The sequence below is a fragment of the Cynoglossus semilaevis genome, chromosome 7 (genome assembly GCF_000523025.1).
Source record: "Cynoglossus semilaevis isolate Cse_v1.0 chromosome 7, Cse_v1.0, whole genome shotgun sequence".
Classification (NCBI taxonomy): domain Eukaryota; kingdom Metazoa; phylum Chordata; class Actinopteri; order Pleuronectiformes; family Cynoglossidae; genus Cynoglossus; species Cynoglossus semilaevis.
In genome coordinates, this window is record NC_024313.1 from 11,624,283 (window position 1) to 11,647,040 (window position 22,758).

The 22,758-nt window shown below is 43.0% G+C and overlaps 1 protein-coding gene across 1 annotated transcript in view; it reads right to left on the reverse strand.

Moving 5' to 3' along the window:
- The window catches only part of sipa1l1 (signal-induced proliferation-associated 1 like 1), a 48,673-nt gene that overhangs the window by 15,814 nt on the left and 10,101 nt on the right, over positions 1 to 22,758 (reverse strand). The window contains exons 4-7 of the mRNA XM_025057058.1: positions 3,503 to 5,016; positions 3,180 to 3,402; positions 2,800 to 2,930; positions 530 to 718 (exon numbers count right to left, since the gene is read on the reverse strand). Of these exons, the coding sequence (XP_024912826.1) occupies positions 530 to 718; positions 2,800 to 2,930; positions 3,180 to 3,402; positions 3,503 to 4,909 (1,950 nt within the window). The 5' untranslated portion in view covers positions 4,910 to 5,016. The remainder of the gene's footprint in view (positions 1 to 529; positions 719 to 2,799; positions 2,931 to 3,179; positions 3,403 to 3,502; positions 5,017 to 22,758) is intronic.

The window sequence follows — 22,758 nt, forward strand, 5'->3', positions numbered from 1 at the left end:
ATTTTTATGTTTTTTACATTTCTATGTCCATAACAAGTAGGTGGTCCGTCTCTACTTAATCACTACTCCCTGACGTCATTACCACCAGGCTGCACTTCAGTTTGGTTTCCTTGCCAATGTACATCAATACTCACCATCACAACACAATCATAAGGAAATACATTTTTAAAGTTATACTCCTGAATTATGTCACAGTTTACTGTGCATCTGGAGGAAGAATAATAGTTTGATGTGTCTCTGTGTATTCTGATAGTCTAAATAAATTCTGATAAATACATTTTTGTTATTTTACTCACAGGAAATATGAGAGAAATTGAAAAAAAGACAGTGAACAGCATAAGAGGGTTAGGGTCTGGGGGAGGATGCAGGACAACTGACCCTCCAACAGTGACCTTGACCAGAGGCTTTTCTTTTTTTTTTCTTTCTATTTTTCAGTTCCGCTTTTCTTTTTTTTTCTTTCTATTTTTCAGTTCCTTCACCAGAAACTAACAGAACTTCACTCCAGTCTGCAGGTGCTCCCTCGTCTTACCCCCTGCTCGTCCAGCTTCATCAGCTGCTCGGTGACCTTTGGCGTGTTGAGTGCCAGCCTCAGGCAGTGAGCGTTCAGCTCAGGCACCAGGTACTCCAGCACCTCCTTGAGAGGCAGACCCCGAGCCAGGCCGTGCTTGGAGGTGGAAGGCACGGCGTCTTCCAGGATGGAGCCTCTCAGAGTATTGAGCTGTCAACAGAAAAAGAAAAAAGGAATTATATTTTGACAGTAAATCTCAATTATATTAAGAAGATGAAGAGCATTTAAGCTAAAATCTGTGCAGACCAGGAGTGGGGTTTTTTTTGTGTTGAATTATATCAACCTCATAGTTCCTTTGTCAACTCTCACAACACTTTTTATCTGTATTCACTCATAATGGATTAGAGAAAGATTATTTGAAAATAGGACAGAACCAGCAAAGGTCGAATCAGCACCACGGTCAGTTCAACATGGCTGTTTACCTAATGATCCATTATATATTGAAAGATTTAAACCAAAGAACTGCAGCATGGACAGACATGACAGTAGTCTGACCAGAGAGACTAGAGATGCAGTCTTAAACCCTCGGCTCAACCAAAGGCTAGCATCAAGCTAATGACGCGTTAGTAAACCAACAACATTGAGTGAGATCAGTCTGATACCAAAATAGTAGCAGTAGGAGTGTGTATTATACTGTTTAAGAACCTGGTGATATGATATGTATCACAATACAGTGGCAACAATATGATATATTGTGATATACTGCAATACTAATACTAATTTTTGTATAATTGAACTGTGGTAAAACTGTGCTCCTAGTCTGAGACTCTGTTCCATCTGAACATCAGTTCCTAACTCTGGAACAGAGGGATCTACATTTGGAATCACTAGAGAAGAAAGAAAAGAAAAAGAACATGAACCAACACCAGGAATATTGGACTGGGAATAGTTAGTAAAAAAATAAATCTATACAGTCTTGTAGAATTCTGCAACAACATTGTGTAACAAAATATAAATGCAATATTTCAGTGTATCAATATTATCTTGCACCCTTTACTAGAAGGCTGCGAGGAAACGGCACCGAGGCCTGGAGGTGTGTGTGAAAGAGTAACTTGAACTGTGATAAAACCCTCCAGATATGAATAAACTAAGAGCTTCCATAAATAGCACCCATCAATAAACCAAGAGGGCAGTAGAGAGAGAGGGAGAGAGTCAGGACCTGACACAGCTGGACAGTTGTTCTCAACCCACGGCTCCTCAGAGCCACTTGCGTGCTAGCGTTTGTGTTTGTGACTTTATGGGCTCAGTTTTTGGTCCAAAATCTCTGGACTAAACTTGTGGTGTCAAACATATGGCACACAGATTTTTTAATCCAGCTGTATGTGGCCCATGAACCAACTGGATTAAACTAACTGAGAGAAGGAGATGCTGAAGGACAGACGCTGTTTTCAGTGGACAGTGGACTTGGATCTGAGACGTCAGACCATCCCACTGAACTCCACGCAGACAAACGCTGCGTTCGAGCATTGTACATTCATATCTGTGTACACACAGACGAACACTGCATTCGAGCATTGTACATTCATATCTGTGTGACAGAACACAGCAATTAAAGAGGAACCGAAGGAGTCAAATGAAAACGGGACAAAAGAGGAGACATGATAGAGCGTGCGTCATCCCTGTGACACTGGAAGGGCTATTACTCATTCCAACACAAGTGCTTCGCTTTTCATTCTCCACTTCAATACCTTTGGCTCTATTTTTGTCTCATTAAGCTGCAAAATGGCAGCTGAAGGCTAATGGGAACGGTAGGTGGGCGTTCTTGAGGAATGAGGACAAAGATATGTGGTCCAATGGCAGCAGAGGTCAGAAGGATTTATAAGTTTCTCTCTAGCTGAACAAATAAAGAACATGAAATTGAAAATTCAATTCAAAGTGTTGAACTGTAGCAAACATCCTTGAGATAAGGCTGTTACTACAGACCCCCTGCCCCCATCCCCCCGGACAAAGTTGTATTTTTTTTATATCCCATGCTACACTGTATCCTACAGTAACTCCTACACATTCTGAACTCATAACAACCGCTTCGTTACATCACTCAAACGGTGAATGTACTCAGTATTGACACATTTGTAAGTATGAAAATCCCTGGCTCCACAGAGACGACCTACGACGCCGTCCTAATAACACTGTAAATCCTGGAGAACGAGCAGGAAATAAAAAAAACTGTCATCCAACAAATCAAACAGAGAAAACGGTGACGTCTGTTCAAGGGTGGAACTCCAACATACCTCGCTGGTTCTGAAGATGACCCTGTAGTTGTACTGTTGGCCATGTTCCTTGTGCTCTTCAAGCTTCTCCCTCCGAAGACTCACTGCCACTGGGCCCAGGTTCTCATCTACGCCCAGGTAGTTCCAATGTTCTGGGAACAAGAATATTTTTTGGATCGTCATCGGTTCCTTCATTTCAGTCGTTAATGCTCAGGTGTTTCTCAGTGTTTATTCTGAACTGTTTGAATTTTCTGGGTTTTGTTTGCATTATTATTGTTGTTTAAACTGTAAGAGTCCACAGTTGGAGACATGGAGAAACTCAACCCTGCTGCAGGTTTACCTAAAGTATGTACATGGATAGATTTTACAACAAAAACCTGCAGAGTTTACAGTCTGTTTACCTCTGAGGTAGAAATATTTTCTGTAGTAATAGGCACCAAGGTCAACATGTTCCACAATGTATCGTTTGGACCTGTCGGTGTGCTGACCGGGCCCGTCCTTGGGGGCCTCCAGCACGGCCACACCAGCGTTGGTGAAGTGAGTGTTAAGGATGGCGTCCAACGGTCCTTCTTCCGTGCTGCCAGATGACGTGCTCGAACTTCCACCACTACCTATGCTGCCCTGCTGGAGGAGAGAGAACAACGTAAAATGAGCGAAAAGATAACCTGGAGAGATCATTGGAGACATCGCCAAACTCTGATTTTTTTTTTTTTTTTAAACCTACCTGTTTGACAGGAGTGATGTTCCGTTCTCCCTCTCCACCGATCTCATTCCTGAAACAGGGGCAACTCAGCACCAGATCATTGCTCTTGTCATCACCGGGATCCAAAGCAGGGTTGGTGCCATGTCCTCCTCCCCCTTCCTTACTCAGCTCCTCCTGGGAGCCACAGGGCGAGCCGTACGCACCGCTCTGATTGGAGGACAGGGAGGACGTTGCTGAAGCGGACGCGGCCGCAGCAGCTGAGGCACCGGTCGTGGTGTTCTTACGTTTGCCTCCTGAGTGACGGCTGTGGACTGCCTCATTGAGGTCAAAGATCAGGGACTGGACATCAAAATGGGCGAAGCCTTTTTGGCACACCCATGGTTTGGGAGGAGGGCCGCTCTCGTCCCCCTTCCCTCCATCTTCAGCGTCCGAGCCGGCCCTGGACGTGTCTCCCTCCACTTTTACGCTACGTAGCTTACGGAATATGGATTCTCCACCGGTCTCTGACTTTGACCTCCTTTTTAAGTGCTTCTCTCGTTCTTTGAGCCGACTGGCAGGACTTCCTTTGGCCGGACCATCTGGCAGGTCGAGCGCGGCCTGTTTAACGGGGGCTACAGTCAGGAGCTCGGTTAGCCTCTCAGGAGCTGGACTCCTTTGATCCGGGGCCTCTGAGGACTGGTATCCCTTCAGCATGTCAAAGAAACTTTCTCCAGACGCGCCGTGTTTGTCTATGGAGGAAGTGCTGCCGTACTCACGGTGCATGGGGGTCCACCCTGAGAAAGACCAGCCTTCGTTGCCGTCACAGTCCAGTTCACTGATCGTGATGTCGCTGTTGCTCCGCTGGCGGATGCGTCTCATGCCCTTGCGAGGAGAGCCCAGATAGCCGTCTGGTGAAAGGAACCGATTGTCCTTTCCTTTGCTCTGAATTTTGTTCTTCAGTGTGTTTTGGATGTTGCGCAGCATGGACGAGTCCTGCGGGCTGATCAGGTGACCCAGCTTGGCTGACAGGTTGCTGTGGGCCGACGCGGCCGACACACTTCCACTTGAACCGCCACTTCCGCCTCCAGATCCTCCCCCTCCTCCACCTGTGAGTCGCTCTCTGTCCCCACTTCCAGATCCAGACCCAGATCCAGAAGAACTGGTGGTGTTGGTGGAGCTGGGTGAGTCTGTTTCCACAGTGATGTGCCAAACTCCTCCTCCGCCACCGTCCTTCCTCGGCGGCCAGTCGGCCACACGTGCCCTGACGCCCATTTTGGGGACGCCAGGGTTGGTGCCAGTGGTGGATGAAGAGGAGATGTGGGCACTCTCACTACGGGGAGGAGGTGCCCCGCCGTTGGGCAGTCTCAGGCGTCGGGTGTAGAACTCATCGGTGGCTGGCACCGACCCCCCCACTGAGCGCTCCGTCTGAGAACGCTTCAGACTGGTCATGACGGGGAGAGAGAGGACACGGGGGTGTGGTAGGGTCGTGGTCTAATGTAGGGTCACCATGACACCCACGGAAGAAAGGAACGTCCGTCTCAGAGAAACATTTGGTTCTGCAGAGAAAAAGAAAATAGAAAATGATGGAGAACATCAAAAAAATCTACAGTTATTCAATTCTGAGTGTAAAAGTATTTGACAATATATAAATATTAAAGAACTAGAGGATGGAAACTCATCAGGGTCTGAAGTACATTACTTCAACACTGCGTTAACATCAGAAGTGTGCCTCAAACACACAGAGCTCTTCTACTCATGACCAAACAGTGATGATGATAAAAGCCTTGGGGCACGACAGGCTCATTCAGCTGAAACACCAGAACCAGAAAAAGACTCATCAGAACAGAACGTGACTAAGAAACAACGGAGATGATTTTGGATAAAAAACAGCTTTTTGTTCAAAGCAGAAGTCAAAGTATGTTTTAGACTTTATAAAAGTAAAATGTGTGTCAATGAATAATAAAGCATCAGGGCAAAGACCTACACACTTTGCCATTATTTCCATCTCAGTGGGGACATTGTTGAAATAACAAGCAAAAAGTGTAATTCAAAAACAACTGTCAGACCTTCTTCTCCACAACATGGTTTCCTTTAATGAGAGTTGAAGAGCATGAGAGAAATGGAGCAGAAGAGAGTTGGGAGTCGGTGGAGAGGGTGAAGGGGTTATTTCTAAATGCCAGACTGGGAATTAGAAATGAATGAATGTGCCGTCGCGCACCTCCCTGCGCTCGCAATGGACCAATTATACTGGCAAATAGTCAGTAACCTTTAGCAGTGTCTAAATGAGGTCAATTCCTGAGGTAAATATGCAGCTGCAGAGGCTGTGCTGCCACAGTGGAGCTGGAAGTGTCAGCACAATCCAGATAACAATGGCTCAGACACATCAGCAGAAGATCGGAAAAACAAAGAGCAGGGGGGGTGTGTTTGGTGAGGAGCACTTGGTGAGTGTTCAAATGTAGGATTTTTTCATATTTTTCTTACAGTGGTTAAAAGGAATTCAATAACTTAATAACTTAACTAATTTAAGGCTGTAAAGATGAATTAATGATCATTAATCTCCATTAATCAACAAATGAAGTCATGATGTGTTTCGCACCTGTTTAAAATGTCATTAATCCAAATTGTGGATTTATTAATATGGAAAAATGATTTCTTTGAAGTTGAGCTTAGTCATTGCTGTACATCTTGAAGAGAAACAAAAACCAAGTTTTTTATTTTTTTTAAATGCAGGAGCAGAGTTGTCTTTCCTTCTGTTAATGCTTTTCCCAAACTTCAAAACATCCCGTGTTCCAGACGCAGTGGAGCGTCCCCACTATGACATAACCACAGCTCCATGTTCCACTGTGGACGCTGCTTTTGGACCGTTGTGTCTCGCTGCTCTCCAAACATAAGAGTCAGTGTCTCCGGAGACAAAGACAAGGTTTTCAGCAGGTTTCAGACCAGCGCTGTGGGGTCTTTTTCCTCAACTTTAAAACAACATTACATCTGTAAACCTGACTGATGTTAATGATTCATAACTGTCCTGACGCCGCAGGGTAAAGGTCGCCGTCGAGCAGCACAGGTGTGTCGTTTATACAGCAGGCTTATATGAATCAGATCCAGCGCACCATGAGTCACAAACACCTGAGACGAGTTAGTGAACAAGTGGAGAGGTGAAGTGTCTGTGACCTTCACCTCTCACATCTATACTGAAGCATTTTTAAAGACGATTCTTCTTTAAAAAAGTCTTTGGAAAAGCACGTGTCCAATCTGATGCTAGGAGGCAACTTTCCACCTGTTTTCACAGTCAGACGGCCCAACCTCACAAACTGGTGAGTCGAGTCGAGTCGAGACATGTCCTGACACCACCAACGTTTCATTAGCAGAGGTGGTTTCAAACCAAACTTGACTTTCAGGAAAGGATAACAAAGAAAGCCTTAAAGGAAGTACAAAGTAAATACAAAAGAAACACTTTTTTTGTATACAATTAAATGAATATACACTCTGATAATTCTGACAACATGTCAACTCAAACACCTGCTACCAACATGCAGCTGAACACAGGTGTGTGTGTGGGTGTGTGTGGGTAGAAGCAAAGACCAAAAACATGTTCAAATCCAGATGAGTCAGCGGTTTTCTGTGTCTGATGCTTAACTAAAGACTCAGATGGACACTGTTGCATCACATCGTTGTTGTTGTTTTTTTTCTCCCCTGAGTCTCAATGTCATCAGAGGTGGGTGGTGTTTATGTGAGTGTGAATGACAATGTAGAAACTCCTGAAGTCAGTCCTCACCTCATCATCCTTCCACTGGTCACTGATCCGAAACAACTGCCCTCTGTGCCGAAAATGCAGATCACACACAAATAACTGCATCACTGAAAAAAAATATATTCCTATGTTTCTAGGAAATACATTTATTCCATGAAAATGAGCGATTTCTGTCACTGGCCTGGTCTCCTTAAAAACTTCACAGCCGTTTCAAATGTCAAGCAGCTTTTCATCACGGCTCGTCCGAGCGAAGTGTGAAGGAAATGGAAGGAATGAAACGGAGTGGAAAGATAAGAAGAAAAAAAAGGACTAAAACAAACATTGTTGTCTTTGAGATCTGCCATGTGGCCAATTCTGAAGTGTGACAGTTACAGCTCGTCGACTCTAAGTCAAACTGTAATTGCGCGGAAAGGTAAACATGCTTTTCTGCCTCCCCCACTCCCTCAGCGAGGCAGGGAGGTAGGGCGGAGTCGCCTCACCCGCTCACTGATACGTAAAAAAGGGCTTTTTTTTCTTCTAAAGTTGGCGATGTGTTTTTTTTTTTTTTCAATCTCAGCAGTCGCTTTTTTTTCTTCTAAAGTTGGCAATGTGTTTTTTTTTTCAATCTCAGCAGTCGAGGCAGTGGGAGGAGATGAGTAAGGACATGTGACCAATGATGTGAAGGCCGTCCATAACATGATCAGTTTAAGGTCAAGGGTCAAACCTGTAGTTCCCACACCTTTATTTCAGCTCATTGAACTTTGTTTCACACACACACACTGAGCCAAGGAAATAGAATTACAACAAAAAGAAAGCTCTGCTGCCCCCACTCTGGGAACCACTTCACTAAACTAACTGGATTTTTGATGGTGGACTTAAAAGGCCCTCATTATGGACAATTGTGGCAGCCCAAAGACCCTGCTTCATTCTGACCTTGGTCAGGGCCGTCCATTCGCGGCATCAGGGTGTAGCTGTTTCCACAAACATAGTTTTAACCTTATTGTTCATTTGTGACCACGACTAAATACTGTGGTGAAGGAAAAAAAACATGTTTGTCATCAAGTCTGTTTCCCTCCCATTGAAACTCCAACCACAATTATCCAAACAAATTATGACATTCAAACGACTGGAAAGAAATCAAATGTTACGACAAAGCTTCACGTATAAAACACATTTGGTTGGAGGCCAAAGAATTGTTGGTTTGGAAGCAGAACCGTCAAGTTGATGATCCAGAAGAGACGTTCCTGCTAACACTACAGAGTACATACAGTAACTGTGGCGTTTGCAGTGACTGTTACTTCACACCAAGCCAACGCTCCTGACTTAGACTTCTACCAGATCAAGTATTTTCACCAGCTTTCCGTTGATTTTATTCAAGTTTTAACCTAACAAACTGAACCCTAACACCAAAGATTTTCATGACAAAAACCTGTTCTCTTCAACTTATTTTATCAGTGTGGCTCCTTGTCCGTGTGATTCTGGCGAGGACGCCTCATTAAACAGACATTTAGCTCGTGACGTTCACCCATCCATGAGGTGAGACAGGTGGCCGCTCACTGAAGTGAATTATGAACCAAAATAAATGCAACAGATCATCTGCACACCTGTCGGCCTAATGGGGGAGCGCAAAAGTATATTTTTGACCCATATTTTGCTTTTAGACCTGTTACAATCATGGTCTTAGATTTTCTTATTAGTTGTGAATTTCCTCTCATTTCTGTAGTCAAAGAAGACGTGGCAGTAAGCTCTTTCAAATATAAAGACTCTTCCAACAAGTACTAAATTTCACATACTTGAATTTGAAAACCCCGACTAGAAGTTCTACTTCATAGTTTCACTTGATGGCGATTAGTGCCGGCACAAGAAGCAGCAACATTTCTGGAGATTCATTTTAGCAGTTTATGACCGGCAGTTATCACTGGACGGAGACCATCAGGAGCCCGAGTGTCGTGCAGAACAACACAGGTTACATCATGGAGCCACTGTTGATGCTAAGTCATGGAAATTTTCCCCCTGAAACAACTTGACACATTTGACATTTCTTTGCACTACGCACTCCGTCTCCCCCTGCTGAGTCTTGTTGGTTTCAAGACAACAATAAATAAGTAAACACTGGAAATATATACATGCTCTCAGGCACATACTGACAGAATGAGGGCCTCCTCAGTGAGAGGTTCCAATCCATTTGCCATGGTGCTCTGGTGCCTAAAAATAAGCAGCTGAAACGTCCGTAGCTGTAGCCAGCGTGCTCCGAGGACAGTCGGCCCGGGCTCCCATTGCTGCGTGTTTGTTTAATGATGTATGCATGGACACTGGTGCTTCGCTTGCCAAAGGACCTCGGATTCTGATCTTTTTCTTCACACTTAATTAACTGTGCGTATTTTTAGCACAGGAACAAGATGCAGTTGTCCAGATTACACTTACCGCTGATCAAACAGTACACTTCAGGCTCATTTCCATTCTAAGACCTTGCACCTGAAACTGGAAACATTTCCATCTCAACAGTCACAGCAAACAAAATTTAATAGAACTTTTTTTATTTAACTAAAAAAAACTTTCCAGGCACTAAATAATGCTGTGGAAACATTGGATTAAGCTGTGTTGACGCGAACAGGACTGGTTCTACTTCTAGGGACACCTAACTTTCCAGGCACTAAATGATGCTGTGGAAACATTGCATTAAGCTGTGTTGACACAAACAGGACTGGTTCTACTTCTAGGGACAGTACCAGAACCACTGGGCCACACACCTCCTAAATCCTGACATGTTCCACATGCTTCTCAGCAGCAAAAATTAACATGAACTTTTCCTTCAGAAGAAGCAGAGCTGCCGGAGAAAATTCGATTTTAGGTCCTTTGTTTAAAAAAAATAAATAAAAACTCTGGTTCTGTGTAAAACATCATCACAAAAGTGCCATCATCCAGGGTTATAATGGCAACAAACAATCCAGAGCTGCCAACATCGGAACAGCCTTGAGGATTACTCTGAAATGAAAGAACTGAAATGCATTTAAGAAGCCACTCCTGCATCTACAGTCAGCGTAGACTGATCTCATATCAGCAGAGAGCCAGGCAGTGTAAAAACAAACAAAACATTAATCAGGTAAAGTTGGCCTTGGGTGAGATCTCTGACCCATTTAATAGCTGAAAATATCAACACATCCTGGGCGGACGGCCCCGTCAGCCGTGCTCAGACAGCAGCCATGAGTGTGCCTGCATCTGCTGCAAACGCCACCTACGCAACACCAACACCAAGAGCCCTCTAATCTGTGCCAATCAGATGACGCTAAACGGCCGTTTGTTGTGGAGTTGGGCACCGGCGCACGCCGCCCGCCCTCCTTCATATCAGCCGCCGCTGCAGACCCGAGTGAATAGAGAAAAAAGGACCACGGTGTAATTAACATGGTGGCTGGAGGCTGATGCACTCTGGGGAGATAAAGCAAGTGAGCGAGATGAGGACGCTTGACAAAAAAAAAACAATGAGAGAAGAGATGGAGGAGGCATGAAAAATTAAAATTTGAAAAAAGGAAAAACAGGAGTAGAATATAATAACAACGAGGCGCTGCCGGAGTTTCAGTTACTCACACAGCATCCTGTTAGAAAATGTAATAAAAAAATGGACTAATAAAAAAAAACAACAACATCGTCTGAACAGATTTGTTTTTTCACTGTAATTCAAAGTTCCCAAAGTGAATGAGTTTGTCTTGTCGTCCGCTGCCTCGCTGCACAGGTGACGACTGAGCAGCAGAACAAAAGAGAGCGATGGACTACAGCCACCAGTAACGAGCTGTGGATCCCCAAAATGGCGCTGCTCTGCGTGGGCAGTGAGAATGAACAGCACTGCAGCACCGGGAGCGTGAAAGGAAAAGGAATGAAAGTCCCTCAGCCTCCAGTGTCTCATGTCACAGGAGAAAGTTGAAACAGAGAGAAGATGACAGCCATGAACAACGTAATAATTAGTGAAGGGGAAATGTGAATGAAGACTGTGTGATTCAACACATTTTATCTTCAACCAGATGATCCAGTTCACTGCTGTCAAGTGGCTCGTATATTTGAACAAACAGCAGCTTCTAACTGGAGGTAGAAGAAGACGATACGACAGCGTGGGGTAAATCATGACTCCTTTACATGTCGGCTGAGAAACAGAGTCCGTCACATCAAACACTGTATGTGTGTCTTTGTGCAGTGGAGTTAAAAAAGTGGACATCAACGCTACATTCCTCATGTAATGAATCAGATCAATCAGATACAGTAAATACATCAAATGTAGATGAAAGACATTTAACCTGTGTGAAATGTTGACCTGCTCTTCTCTCCTAAAGACTGAATAATCGAGGCAGGTATCTTAGGTAAGAATGCAAGTGTGAATTGGTGTTTGTCTCTATATGTGGCCCTGGGTGGACTGGTGAAGACTGGACTGGTGAAGACTGGACTGGTGAAGACTGGACTGGACAGCTCCACTGTGACCCTGAAAGGATTTGAACGGTAGAAAAAAATATGGAGGGATGAAAAATTCAGATGCATAAAAACTCAGTTTTTTCACTTTCTATCAGTTTGGCTCTTCGTGTTGACAACGGTCTTTCCATCAGCTGTTTTAACAATGTGAACGAGCGTCTCGAGTCAAACTGTACGATGCAGGCGACATTACTGTACGTAAGGAAACCCACTTCCTTCCTGCTGTTTTCAGTCGCAGGCCTGTACCAGCCTGCCGAGGAAACTGTCCTGGATTCCAACAGGAAACACATCTCTGACACTTCCTGTTTCCTCTGAGGTGTATGTCAGGTTGGACAGAGGTTGGCTGAACCATTAGCCCCGTTAAACCACCAGTGTGAGTTACCAGGCTTAAACGAAACAAAAAAAAACACACATTCTCTTAAAAACCGGCTCAGGAAAAAGCTAAAAAAATCGAAGACATCTGTTTGTAGGTTGTGTTAACACAACCCTGTTGTTTTTATAACACCTACAGCTGCTGCTACTACCAAATGTGACGACTACAACCCCGACAGAACCCAGGTTATGGTGTGTGTGTTTTTTAATGCTAGATTCCTGTCATGTTCTCCGCCTGTGTTCAGCGGGACGGTGCGACACTACAGTCTATATTTGTCTTTTTGTTTTAGTCTCTTTGGTTTCTTTTGTTTTAGCCTTCAGGATGAGTATTTTGCCACGGGCCATAATCTAACGTAGAATATTCTCACATATCTGCACCCATTCTGAATCAGAAGATTTCTTTATATATACATATAGAAAATATGTTCCATAATTTTATATATCTTATTGATCGCCACTGCTTCATGTGAACTGCAGTAATGTTGTTTTGCTCAGTGTTTACTGTGTTGTTACTACAGGTACATCTACTTTGGAATGCAAAGCTGCTGCTGCTGACGATTTGAATGTGATTTTCTTGGACTGACCATTTCCTGACACCCACCGCTTATACCACGAGCACTGTAATAAACCTGGGACAGTGAAGAATAGTGCCACACAGTGGCAACCGCTGACAGGTAGACCGGGGGGTTTGTCTAATTATAAAGGGGAATGTGGATGAAGTGGGATACTAGAACGGACCTAATGAGGACATTGTTCCGCTGCTGTAAGAACACGAGACACATGTTCATTTGTGCCCACAGCAAGTGCATGTGATTGGTACAGAATGGAGTGTTAGAGACGGAGACAGAGAGACAGAGACAGAGAGAGAGAGAGAGAGAGAGATAATGGAAGTGAGAAGGATTGATTCCTCACTCGATGTGTGAGCACGTGGGTGGAGATGAGATGCCGCCACTGAAGTGGGAAGAGAAAATGATACAGAGAAGTTGAGTAAGGTTCAACTCCCTTATATTGCACTGTACGTCGACAGTATCTAAAGAGACACAACTGTCACAGCTGATGTGGAAACCAGCCGTGATAACACCACTGTGATCACACTGCATTATTTATTTATAATAATAATATTTGCAGTATTTATTTTCTACCAAAGTAATACTGTAGTGTGGAGTGTAACCAGCCCTGCACTCAACTGCCAACGTCTTAATAAGCCACAAAGTAAGAGCCACATGAAGTGGGCTCTGACCGATGTCACTGACCACTAGAATCAGTCTAACATGAGGGATCCTGATAGGCTGACACTCGATGGTTGTCAAGATGTTTCCTTTTTAGGTCTATCTATTTAATGATGTCCTTTTTTCTTTCGTTTTATTCTTTCTTTCACCTCTGTCTGACTTCCACTCAGTGTTCTGCTGTGCCGTCTCTTCATCCTTCACTCGGTAGAAAAAGAAAAAAAAAGAAACGAGGGAAAGCAATGGGGAGAGAAGGCGTGCGATGGGAGTAGTGTCTGTATCTGTGTGTCTACGAGAATGTGTATGTGTAAGTGTGTGGGAGGGAAGAAGAGCAACACTGCTGAAGAAAGAGGAGGAAGAGGAGGAGGAGGTGAGATCAGAGAGAGAAAAGAAGCGGGGGGGAAGATAGAAGATAGAAGAAGCAAAGCATTTACAGGAAAAATACACTGTGAAATGTTAGCTTCACAACAAGGAGGTTTAAACACTTTACTCTTTGATTGATCTACATCTGATTTATATAACGTATGTATGCAAACATTTGATCCAGCTCCTAAATTATATGTCTATCAACAACAACTTGACTTCACATCCAGTAGTAGTTCACCACAAATAAATACCGTTAAACTTCATGATCTGTTTTGGACATTGTAATAAAATAGTATGGCTGAAGGATTGTAGGTTTCAACTCCAACTCCAGTTTTCCACATTTCAGCAACAGCACCAACGATACGTGAGCCGTATTTATTACACACTACAAGATGTTGTCATTTTGTAGCTGGAGAAAACACAAGAGATGCGTGAAGCAAACCAATGCCAAGTATACAAATAACCACACAGGTTTACCAGTGTGGTCGTCAGTCATTTTGCACACATGTATTTCATTTCCTCTCCACGGAGACGGCCTGGATTTCTTGGAGATTTTGAGGCTTCGACAGAGAGCGGCTCGGCCGACTGCTCCGACACTTGTTTTAACTTCCAGCTGTGTGGTCCCGCAAATCCTTGCAATTCGACGCGGTTTGTGATTTTTACTCACAACTACCAACTTCAACATTTTGTTTCCCACCAGTCTTCAGCAGGCCTGTGATTATCCTGTTAGCCTCAACTCTATGTGGTAGAATGTGACAAGTCTGACAAACACCGTCTGTGTTGACCTGACCTGACGTGACGGAGAGCTCCATACAAGCAGTGAAGTTTTAAAAATTAAAACCAAAAGAAAATCTTTACAAAAAAGTCTCTGCCTCCTCTGACTCCTCACCATCTTCCTGAGATAACATCTGACTTCGTCTGGAATCAGACATTAGCTCAAGTTGCAGGCTGTAAAACACAAACGTCCAGATGTCTGGCTGGACACAGGAAGACTTTAGCAGTTAGCCTTTTCTCCTCGCTTATGTCAGGAGCCGCTGACTATAAAATCTCCACAACGAACCTGGTAGAGAACAACCAGCAAATGTTTGAATATTTGGGACAGACATATACAGTATTTTGTGTCTGCCTTATCTGTTGTAAACTAGTGTTCAGAAATAAAGACAGTTGACCATGAGTGGTTTCTTGGCAGCTGCGTATTTCACCTTCCAGTGATAAAGGCCAACAGACGTGGACATCAATGTGATTATACACTGAGTGATAGAGGCCAACAGACGTGGACATCAATGTGAAAAGACAAATATTAGCAATTATAAGTGAAGAAGATCTGTGCTCGTGTATCAAAGTAGGAATTTATGATTTGGCAAACGCATCAAAAGACGGAGACCTCAGGTTCACAGACGGAGTCGATACGTCTTCAGTCAGACTTTTCACTTCCTGAGGGCCAGACAATATAGAGAACAAAACAAGCAACATTTCAATCAATTTGTAAATATAAAGAAAGATTTAGCGCGCCTGGACAAATGTCTCTGGGTGAGCAGCAATGTTTGTTGTAAAAAATATTCTTTTTTAGGTTTTTTTAAGATGAATTTGTAGAAATTTAGAGCAACTTTGTTAACACAAAGAACTTTAGGTTAGACACTATTATCATTTCATTAAATCATACAACTTCATTTACATTTAAATTTAATACAAAAACTTTTTTTGAAAATGTCTTCACAATAATCTCAAATAATAATCCACAACAGAAAAGTTTTTTATCAGAGATTTATAACTGGACCTGTGACCTGATCTTGATCCTCATTTCACTATTTGTCGCTAAGATTCTTTCCGTCTGATTCTACATGAATCTGCCGGACTGAGACATTTTGGGGGGAAAAAAAAGGGGGAAAACAATCCTAACAAATGATTCCCAGGCCCAGTATTTTTTTACTCTGAAGAGTGAGAGAGATGCTCTCACGTGTACTGCGCTGACATAACATAAACACCTTTTTGAATGGCCCGTAAAAATACCAACCTCCTACCCGTGCTAAAAATTCTCCACATATGCATGAGTAAATAAAGGTTTTCTGTGACGCATCAAGGGGGGCAGAGGAGCCTATGGAATAATGACTGCGGCTCAGAAACCCTGCAAAAAATACATTCAAATTCTCAGATGATTCATTTACATTAGCAGCTCTGTTGATTAAATATCTTCAGCATTTTCTAATCTAATCTCTAGTCTATAATCCATGATTCTGCCTGCCTACTTTTCACATTCCTCAGAATTCCAAGAGGTCAGGTCTATTTTTTTCCTCTCAGTCTGTTTCAGTAGATTCTACTTTGTGGAGTCTATCAGTCAGTAAAACCCAGACCAGTTCTCAGCTGCTGCTATTCACTCCAACCTGGAATGCGTATGTTTGCTTGCACCGATGCCCAGTAAAAGATGGAAGAGACGAGCTATTTGTGAAGCTTTTGACTTTCCAGGAAAAGTTCAGCCAAAGGCTACAAAACCCTCTGACATATCATCATGGAAACAGTCATCTTAGACGTCTGCCCAGGCCCGGCTGGACCCAGCTTCACATACTGGTTTCAAAAACGAGAAACGAGAAATCAGAATCATCCTAAGAGTCATTTGAGCACAGCCTCAAATTGAGAAAATGTGGAAAGGGAAGAAGAAGAAGAAAAAAAAACATGACCCAAGTAGCAGCTCCCCTGCTACGGCTGTAAATCACACCAGAGCAGAAGTCCACAAGTCAGGAACAGAGAGAGAGACGAGGGAGAGGAAGATGAGGTGAAAGGGAGAGAAAGAGATGGAGTGTTAATGGGCAAACTGTGAGGGACAGAGAGAGGGTTGAGTCTAAAAATGTGGTACAGTGAGGACAAAATACTGAAAGAAAACATCTGACTGCACCATCAAAGCCCTAAACCAGGTTCACAAGTTCACTTGGAAAAAAAAACCCCTCCAGCTCCAGAGTGTGTGAGTACAGGGAAGGTAAAAACATTCAGGTTGCTAGGGAAAAAATGTGTTTGTGCTGGTTTTCAAAAAGACACCTGCAACATGACTCCCACATAGACTTCCCAGGCTGCATAAGCATTTAATTAGTGGGGGGGTCAGAGCTGCACCCTAAAACCTTAGGTTTACCTAGGGTGCGTTGACCTCCTGGGAATAAAGAGTGACTAAAACCCTAATAATGAAAGCTATAAATCACAGCCACCACATCCCCGACCTCCAAGCTTGTAAATGTCAAGATACAAAAGAGGCACCAAAAAACAAAATTATATATTGTTTCTTTTTCACTACAGCAGTAAAGCAGACTGAGGTCACTGGAAAGACATTTTAACACATGCACATCCAAAATACCTCCATCCATAGACATGTCATTTCCGTAAACCGACACCACTGCTGCAGAATAATGGTAGATTAATCAATACCTGTTAAACTATCATTAACCTAAGCGATTTGTTATTGATTTTCCAAACGCTCTCTCCTTTGATAAGATCCACTATGTTCATTCAAGTTGAAAATGTTATATTCAAAAAGCAAGTGTTTCACTTTAGTAGAAAAACAGAGTTAGGAAATCACAGCTTGTGAGAAACTTGTTCAAATGAACCAACAACAAACACAAATCCCTGCCAATGAACGGCAGCTCTAACGGAGAGAATTGTGTCTGTTCTCGCATCAATGTAAATAAAACGAAACACTGATTCTTTTAATCCTGACATCTGAGGACAAAAACCCTGCACTGGAGGCAATTAGTGGCATCTTGTTGTGACACGGTGTCGCTGGAACACAGTAAATCCCAGAACGCATCACTGAAAGGCAGAGCCCATGCACCGGTTGACAGCACGAAGACAGCATGAATGAAGCAAAGAATTTTCATGGTTCTTCATTTTGGGAACTAATCATCATGAATAGAATATATTTTCAGTTTTCAGGGTCTGTTTCGTGGAAAAATGTCAGTGGTCCGACCTGCAGCTGTGCAGTTCATCATAGTCTCACTAACTTAGACTAAATTTAGCAAGTTAGTCATAACAACAACCGTCATTTCCTTTCTATTTATTATTTATAATGCAAATTTTACTTTAATATTATATTTATGCTGTTATTTATTTTTGCTATATTTATATATTTATTTATTCATTCATTGAGTTGTTTTATTTATTTTTTGCTTTTTTTCTGAGGATTCTCTACAAAAGCAATGTAGTGAATTTTATTTACTTGTGTTTCCTTTTTATATAAAATATCACAACATTACACTTTCAACATCAAGGTGTAAAGTTAAAAAGGAAATGCCTTTGTATAATCAGATGAAGAAACAACACAGCGACGGTATTCAGACGAGGTTTCTCAGGGGTCTCTAAGGGAGAACCGTTGAAGGAGAAAATCTCCACTTGTATTGATTAGCAGCAGAAAGGCAAAAAAACGGAGAGGCCAGATTGACAAGTGCACGCCAAATGGCATGGGAAACGGCGCGCAAAATGGGGCGGGTGGATACACGGTGGTGTAAGGACTGGGATTAGGAGAGAACGGGGCGTCAGACAAGAAAGCCCTGTGACACACTGACAGATACGAGTCTTCGTACCTCCCACAGGGGGCAAAGGCCGACAAATGAAAGACCTGCCGCTAAGCTTTCCACGCAGCCGTCGCTGCCCCGCAGCTTCCAGCCACAGGAAAGGTCAAGCCACCCCTTGACTACAGGCATCTGGGGGGCTTTTCCTGACCAAACAAAACAGCTATCCGTAGCGCCGGACTTTCTTTAGGTCCCTCTCTGTCCTCTGTCCTTTTCTCCACACAGATCAAACTTTCTTTGCACTTTCTTTAGCGACCTATTTTCTATCCGTCCTCATCAACACCACTGACTCACAGCCTTTAATGACATCTCTGATCTGACCAAGGTTTTTTATTTCATCTCACTGTCAGTCCGTTCTCCTAATAGTGCTCTGAAGAATGACTGACCCCAGACAGACACTGCTGGAAGCAAACTTTCAATGAAAAAAAAAAAAACTCTGGTGATGAAGATGTGACCAACGGGAGAACCTGTGTCAGGGACAGAATGACAAAAAAAGAGAGTTCCCACTGGGTGTTTTCAGGCAGTGTTTAGCAGAAAGTTACTGCACAATTCAAGCCATCCATCAAACCGCTGAAAGCATAGACCCCCGAGGCCTGTCTGTGTGGTCCAGGTTTTCTTTTTTCAGTACCTAAATGTATCCTAAACTTGTACTGTCCACTGGTGTCCAATCATGAATTCACCTGATGCTGAAGATCCAACAAAAACACTAATAAAAAACTGAATACATTAATTTGTTTTTTAAATGAACATGAGTATTTTCAGGTCCAGGATGTTAAGTGGACATTTGACACACAAACACAACACAAATAAAAAACATACACGCAGGGGACAGAGAAGACGGTGCTTCAAACACTGAAATGACAGGAGTCTCAGGAGGAAAGTGCTGATTTTGTGAAAGTTCTGCCCGTGTTTTTTCACCTTTGTTTTCTTGTGCTATATTCGTTATATTACCATATTAGAAACAATTACAGAGTCGTGAATGTGCAACATTATGGGGCTTTAATGACTCTCTGACATAAGCCATCTAAATAAAGCAAGGGCAATAATGGACTTTGAGTGTTGGTTACTCAGTGTTCACCACATCAGGCAGTTTCTTAGCAAAGCGTCTCGTGTTCATTTACTGGGTAACAAACTGCCAACCGGAGGGAAGGAAGTGGTGTAGGTAGTTAGGTAGGTAGGTCCTTTTCACAGAACACAACAAATGTTCTCCGGCTGGTGCACTGCAGCTTTGGTCACTGTTTGAGTCTAATCGAGAATATTTAAAGACGGCGTCAACATTGTCTAGGAGCATCTTGAAATTAAAAGAGAGTGTCAAGTGTCAAGTACAACTACTCCTTCACTCCTGTGTGACTATTTGAAATCTCATCCTTCTACACTGACACCAATCTAATGCAGCAGAATAGTAAAGGAAATCACTTTTCACCAAACTAAACCCTAATGACCAGCTGGATGGTTCTTTGTGTGAAACAACTGAAAAACTAAACAAATGAACTTGAGTGAAAAACAGCAGCTGTTGCCACAGGAAGAAGTGAAGTTTTAGCTGTTTCAAAAGAAAAGAAAGGAAAAGAAAAAAAAAGGAAAAAATGGCATCTAATTGCTAGTTTTAGACCCCAGTATTATCATTATACTGCAAGGTTAACACCACTGTGCTGCCATGGCAACACAGAGTCAGAGGGATGATGGCGATGCCGTTTTAAACAGTCTCTGGCTCCGTGATGTGGGGGGTGTGGCGTGTGATCAGTCTGTTTAACGTCGGGAGCGTCCACTGATCTGGACGCCTCCGGGTCCTGAAGCTGCTCTGATGACGGCAGGTGAGAAGATCACTCAGCCTGCCCGGCAACACAACCGCTGGCTGAACAGGACCACACAGCTGAGTTCATCTGATATTATGTAAGACGCTACCACCCCCGCAGGCCCCCCGTTTGCACTACCCCTCTCCTCCTACTCTTCCTCCCACTAGTGCACCGGTGGCTATTTGCAGGCAGAGGTGCAGTTGTGAGACGTGAGTACTTCAGCACTGAAACAAAGTGTGAAGATATTTGTGGGAAAGACTGCAGAAGATCAGAGAAAAGTCTGTACAGATTTTTCAGATTAGTCTTTTTTTTTTTAATTTCTACAATCAAACCTCATAAGGCGCTTTGAATTGTTCAACGTGATGACGAGACTCCAGGGGCTGCATCCATCACCAGCACCATCAATGATGTCGGTAACTTCAGAGAAACAAATTGTGTTACTAAGTGATACTGGCCAAAAGTGGAATTTCCCGTTGCCTGGCAACATTATCTTATTCAATCTCATATCAGGAAGCGGCGGGAGCTGGCGATGCTTTGAGGTAGAGATGCTTTTCCCAACTCTGGTACAGAATGTAACGTCCGAGGACAATGAAGTTTTTCAACTATTCTGGTGTGACTTTCCATCTGTGCACGTGCGATTTTGCACAATGATATGAAAAGTATATTGAATACATTTATAGTCACTGGATTAAGGTGTCCTTCTGAGAGGTCGGTCTCTGTGTCCTGAGTAGTGCCAGTGATGCCTTTACAGTCAAGGGAAAAATTGTCTTGCATTTATTTACCTGCAGCCAAAGTTCATCTTATGTCATTTTATTCATAATAATATATTTTTAAAAAATTGCATGAAAACTAATCCTCATTTGACAAGAAAAAGGCGAGACCAAGTAACGTTCGGCAATAAAAAAAAGCCATTTTATAGAATTAGTTTAACTTCCAGCTTGTTCTGATTCTGGGCAATTTCACACTAAGTGCTTTACATCGATGTTAAAGAGCCCCAGGCTATAAAGCCCTAAAAGACCTCATGGGGCCGTGTACCACTTCAGTCAGAAGTGCCCCGATGTGGTTAGGAATTATTACTAGACCGTTGGACTTCCTCCCCATGCACGGGTTGTTTAAGCTCACTGGTGTCATATCCATTAACGCCTGATGAAGATTTCCCTCCTCGTAGCTGGAATGACTGAGAGACAGACGACGGCTGTGAGGTGTCACGGTGCCACCACATTAGATCAAAGCAGTGTGTGGTAAAGAGCCTCCAATAACCATCTAAAGCTGATCTGATGTCACAGAGAAGGTCTGTATCTGACTGAGCGTGGGTAAGGATGGAGCAACAGTTTGACACTGCAGAGGAAGAGGAAAGATGAAAAGACCTGGATGTGCTGGGAGTTTCAAGATGTGAAGTTTGACTGAAGGTGAAGGAAAAAGAATTTGACTTCGGAAACAAGGAGTTTATCAAATCACAGAGTGACTGAAAAGTCAGGTGAAGTAGTGAAAGAAAATTATTAAAAGAATTACTTTCTAATCTATCGTCTATTTTTCATTCAACTCTAAAGCATAATCTGCTTTTTCAGTGTCACAAAGCACAAAAGCAGAAGTTTACCCTCTGACCTGTGACGTCAGAGGTTAGAAATGCATTCACCTACAACGACACCGTAAACAAAGCCGTGGCGGTTGGTTTCTCTGCCACATCGTCACACAAACATTCCCCGTGTGTGAAGGCTGGCATTTTCAACACCGATTGTCCAAATAATCATTAACCAGTTCCTCCCTGGGTAAATATTTTAAGAACCTCTGTCAACTGGTAGGTGAATACACACCACAGTGCGGCTACACAAACACACATTCACGCAGATTCAATTGTTCTTCAACATGTTGTGCTTAGATGGAGTTGAAAACCACGAGGTCATGCCTATTGTGTACACACAGCATTCCTCCGTGCGTCCTTGTACATCGGTGGCTCTGCTAAAAGCACACTGTGATGAACTTGGTCAAATACTGACGCACTCTCACCAAACATTTGGTCCGTGCAGAGCCATGAACCTGAAATCCATTAACCGACAGAGCACAAAAACACCACTTTGGCTCAGGAGGCCGTCACCGTCAGCTCCAAAACACTCCCCCATCTTGGATGAGCAGAGTGATCAGGGAGAAGTCCAGCTCCTGACAGGCTACCTTCCTGTTGGGCTGTCTGCTTCCACCACCTGCGAGCCAGATGTGAGCGCGCGGGGCACTGTGACCTGATTTCTCCTCATTAAGAGAAAATAATAATGCAGGTCCATTACAGGTACTGAGCTTCACAGATCAAAACTGGTGGACTCAGCTGAATACACATCCAAATGAAGAGAACAGAATTCATAAACAGCAGTTAACTAGTTTATCTATATACAATGTTTTCTACAATCAGTTGTTCTTTTAAGGCTGTCAAAATGTGTAAAAAATGATTATGATCATACTTAATCAAGATTAATAATAAATCAACATTGTGTTTTATATGGAAATATGTCAAGAAAAAGATGCAACTCAAAACTTGACTCAAATTTTACAAAAATTCAATATCTACTTTTGATTTCCAGGGCTCTTTACTCTGAGCTGCTGCTTTTTTCTACCACTAGTATCTGTGTGAAATACGTGGTTTTGCCCTTTAATCACCATATATAATATATGCTCTTGGTAAATTTGAGGGAATTTTCCATATTTCTACCTTTGGCCGACAGAGCAATCAGATGAAAACGATGACACAGAAATAAAACAGTTGAATTCATCGCAAGTTTGGAATTCAGTGAGAGCGGCAGGATAATCTGGCGCCGCCTCA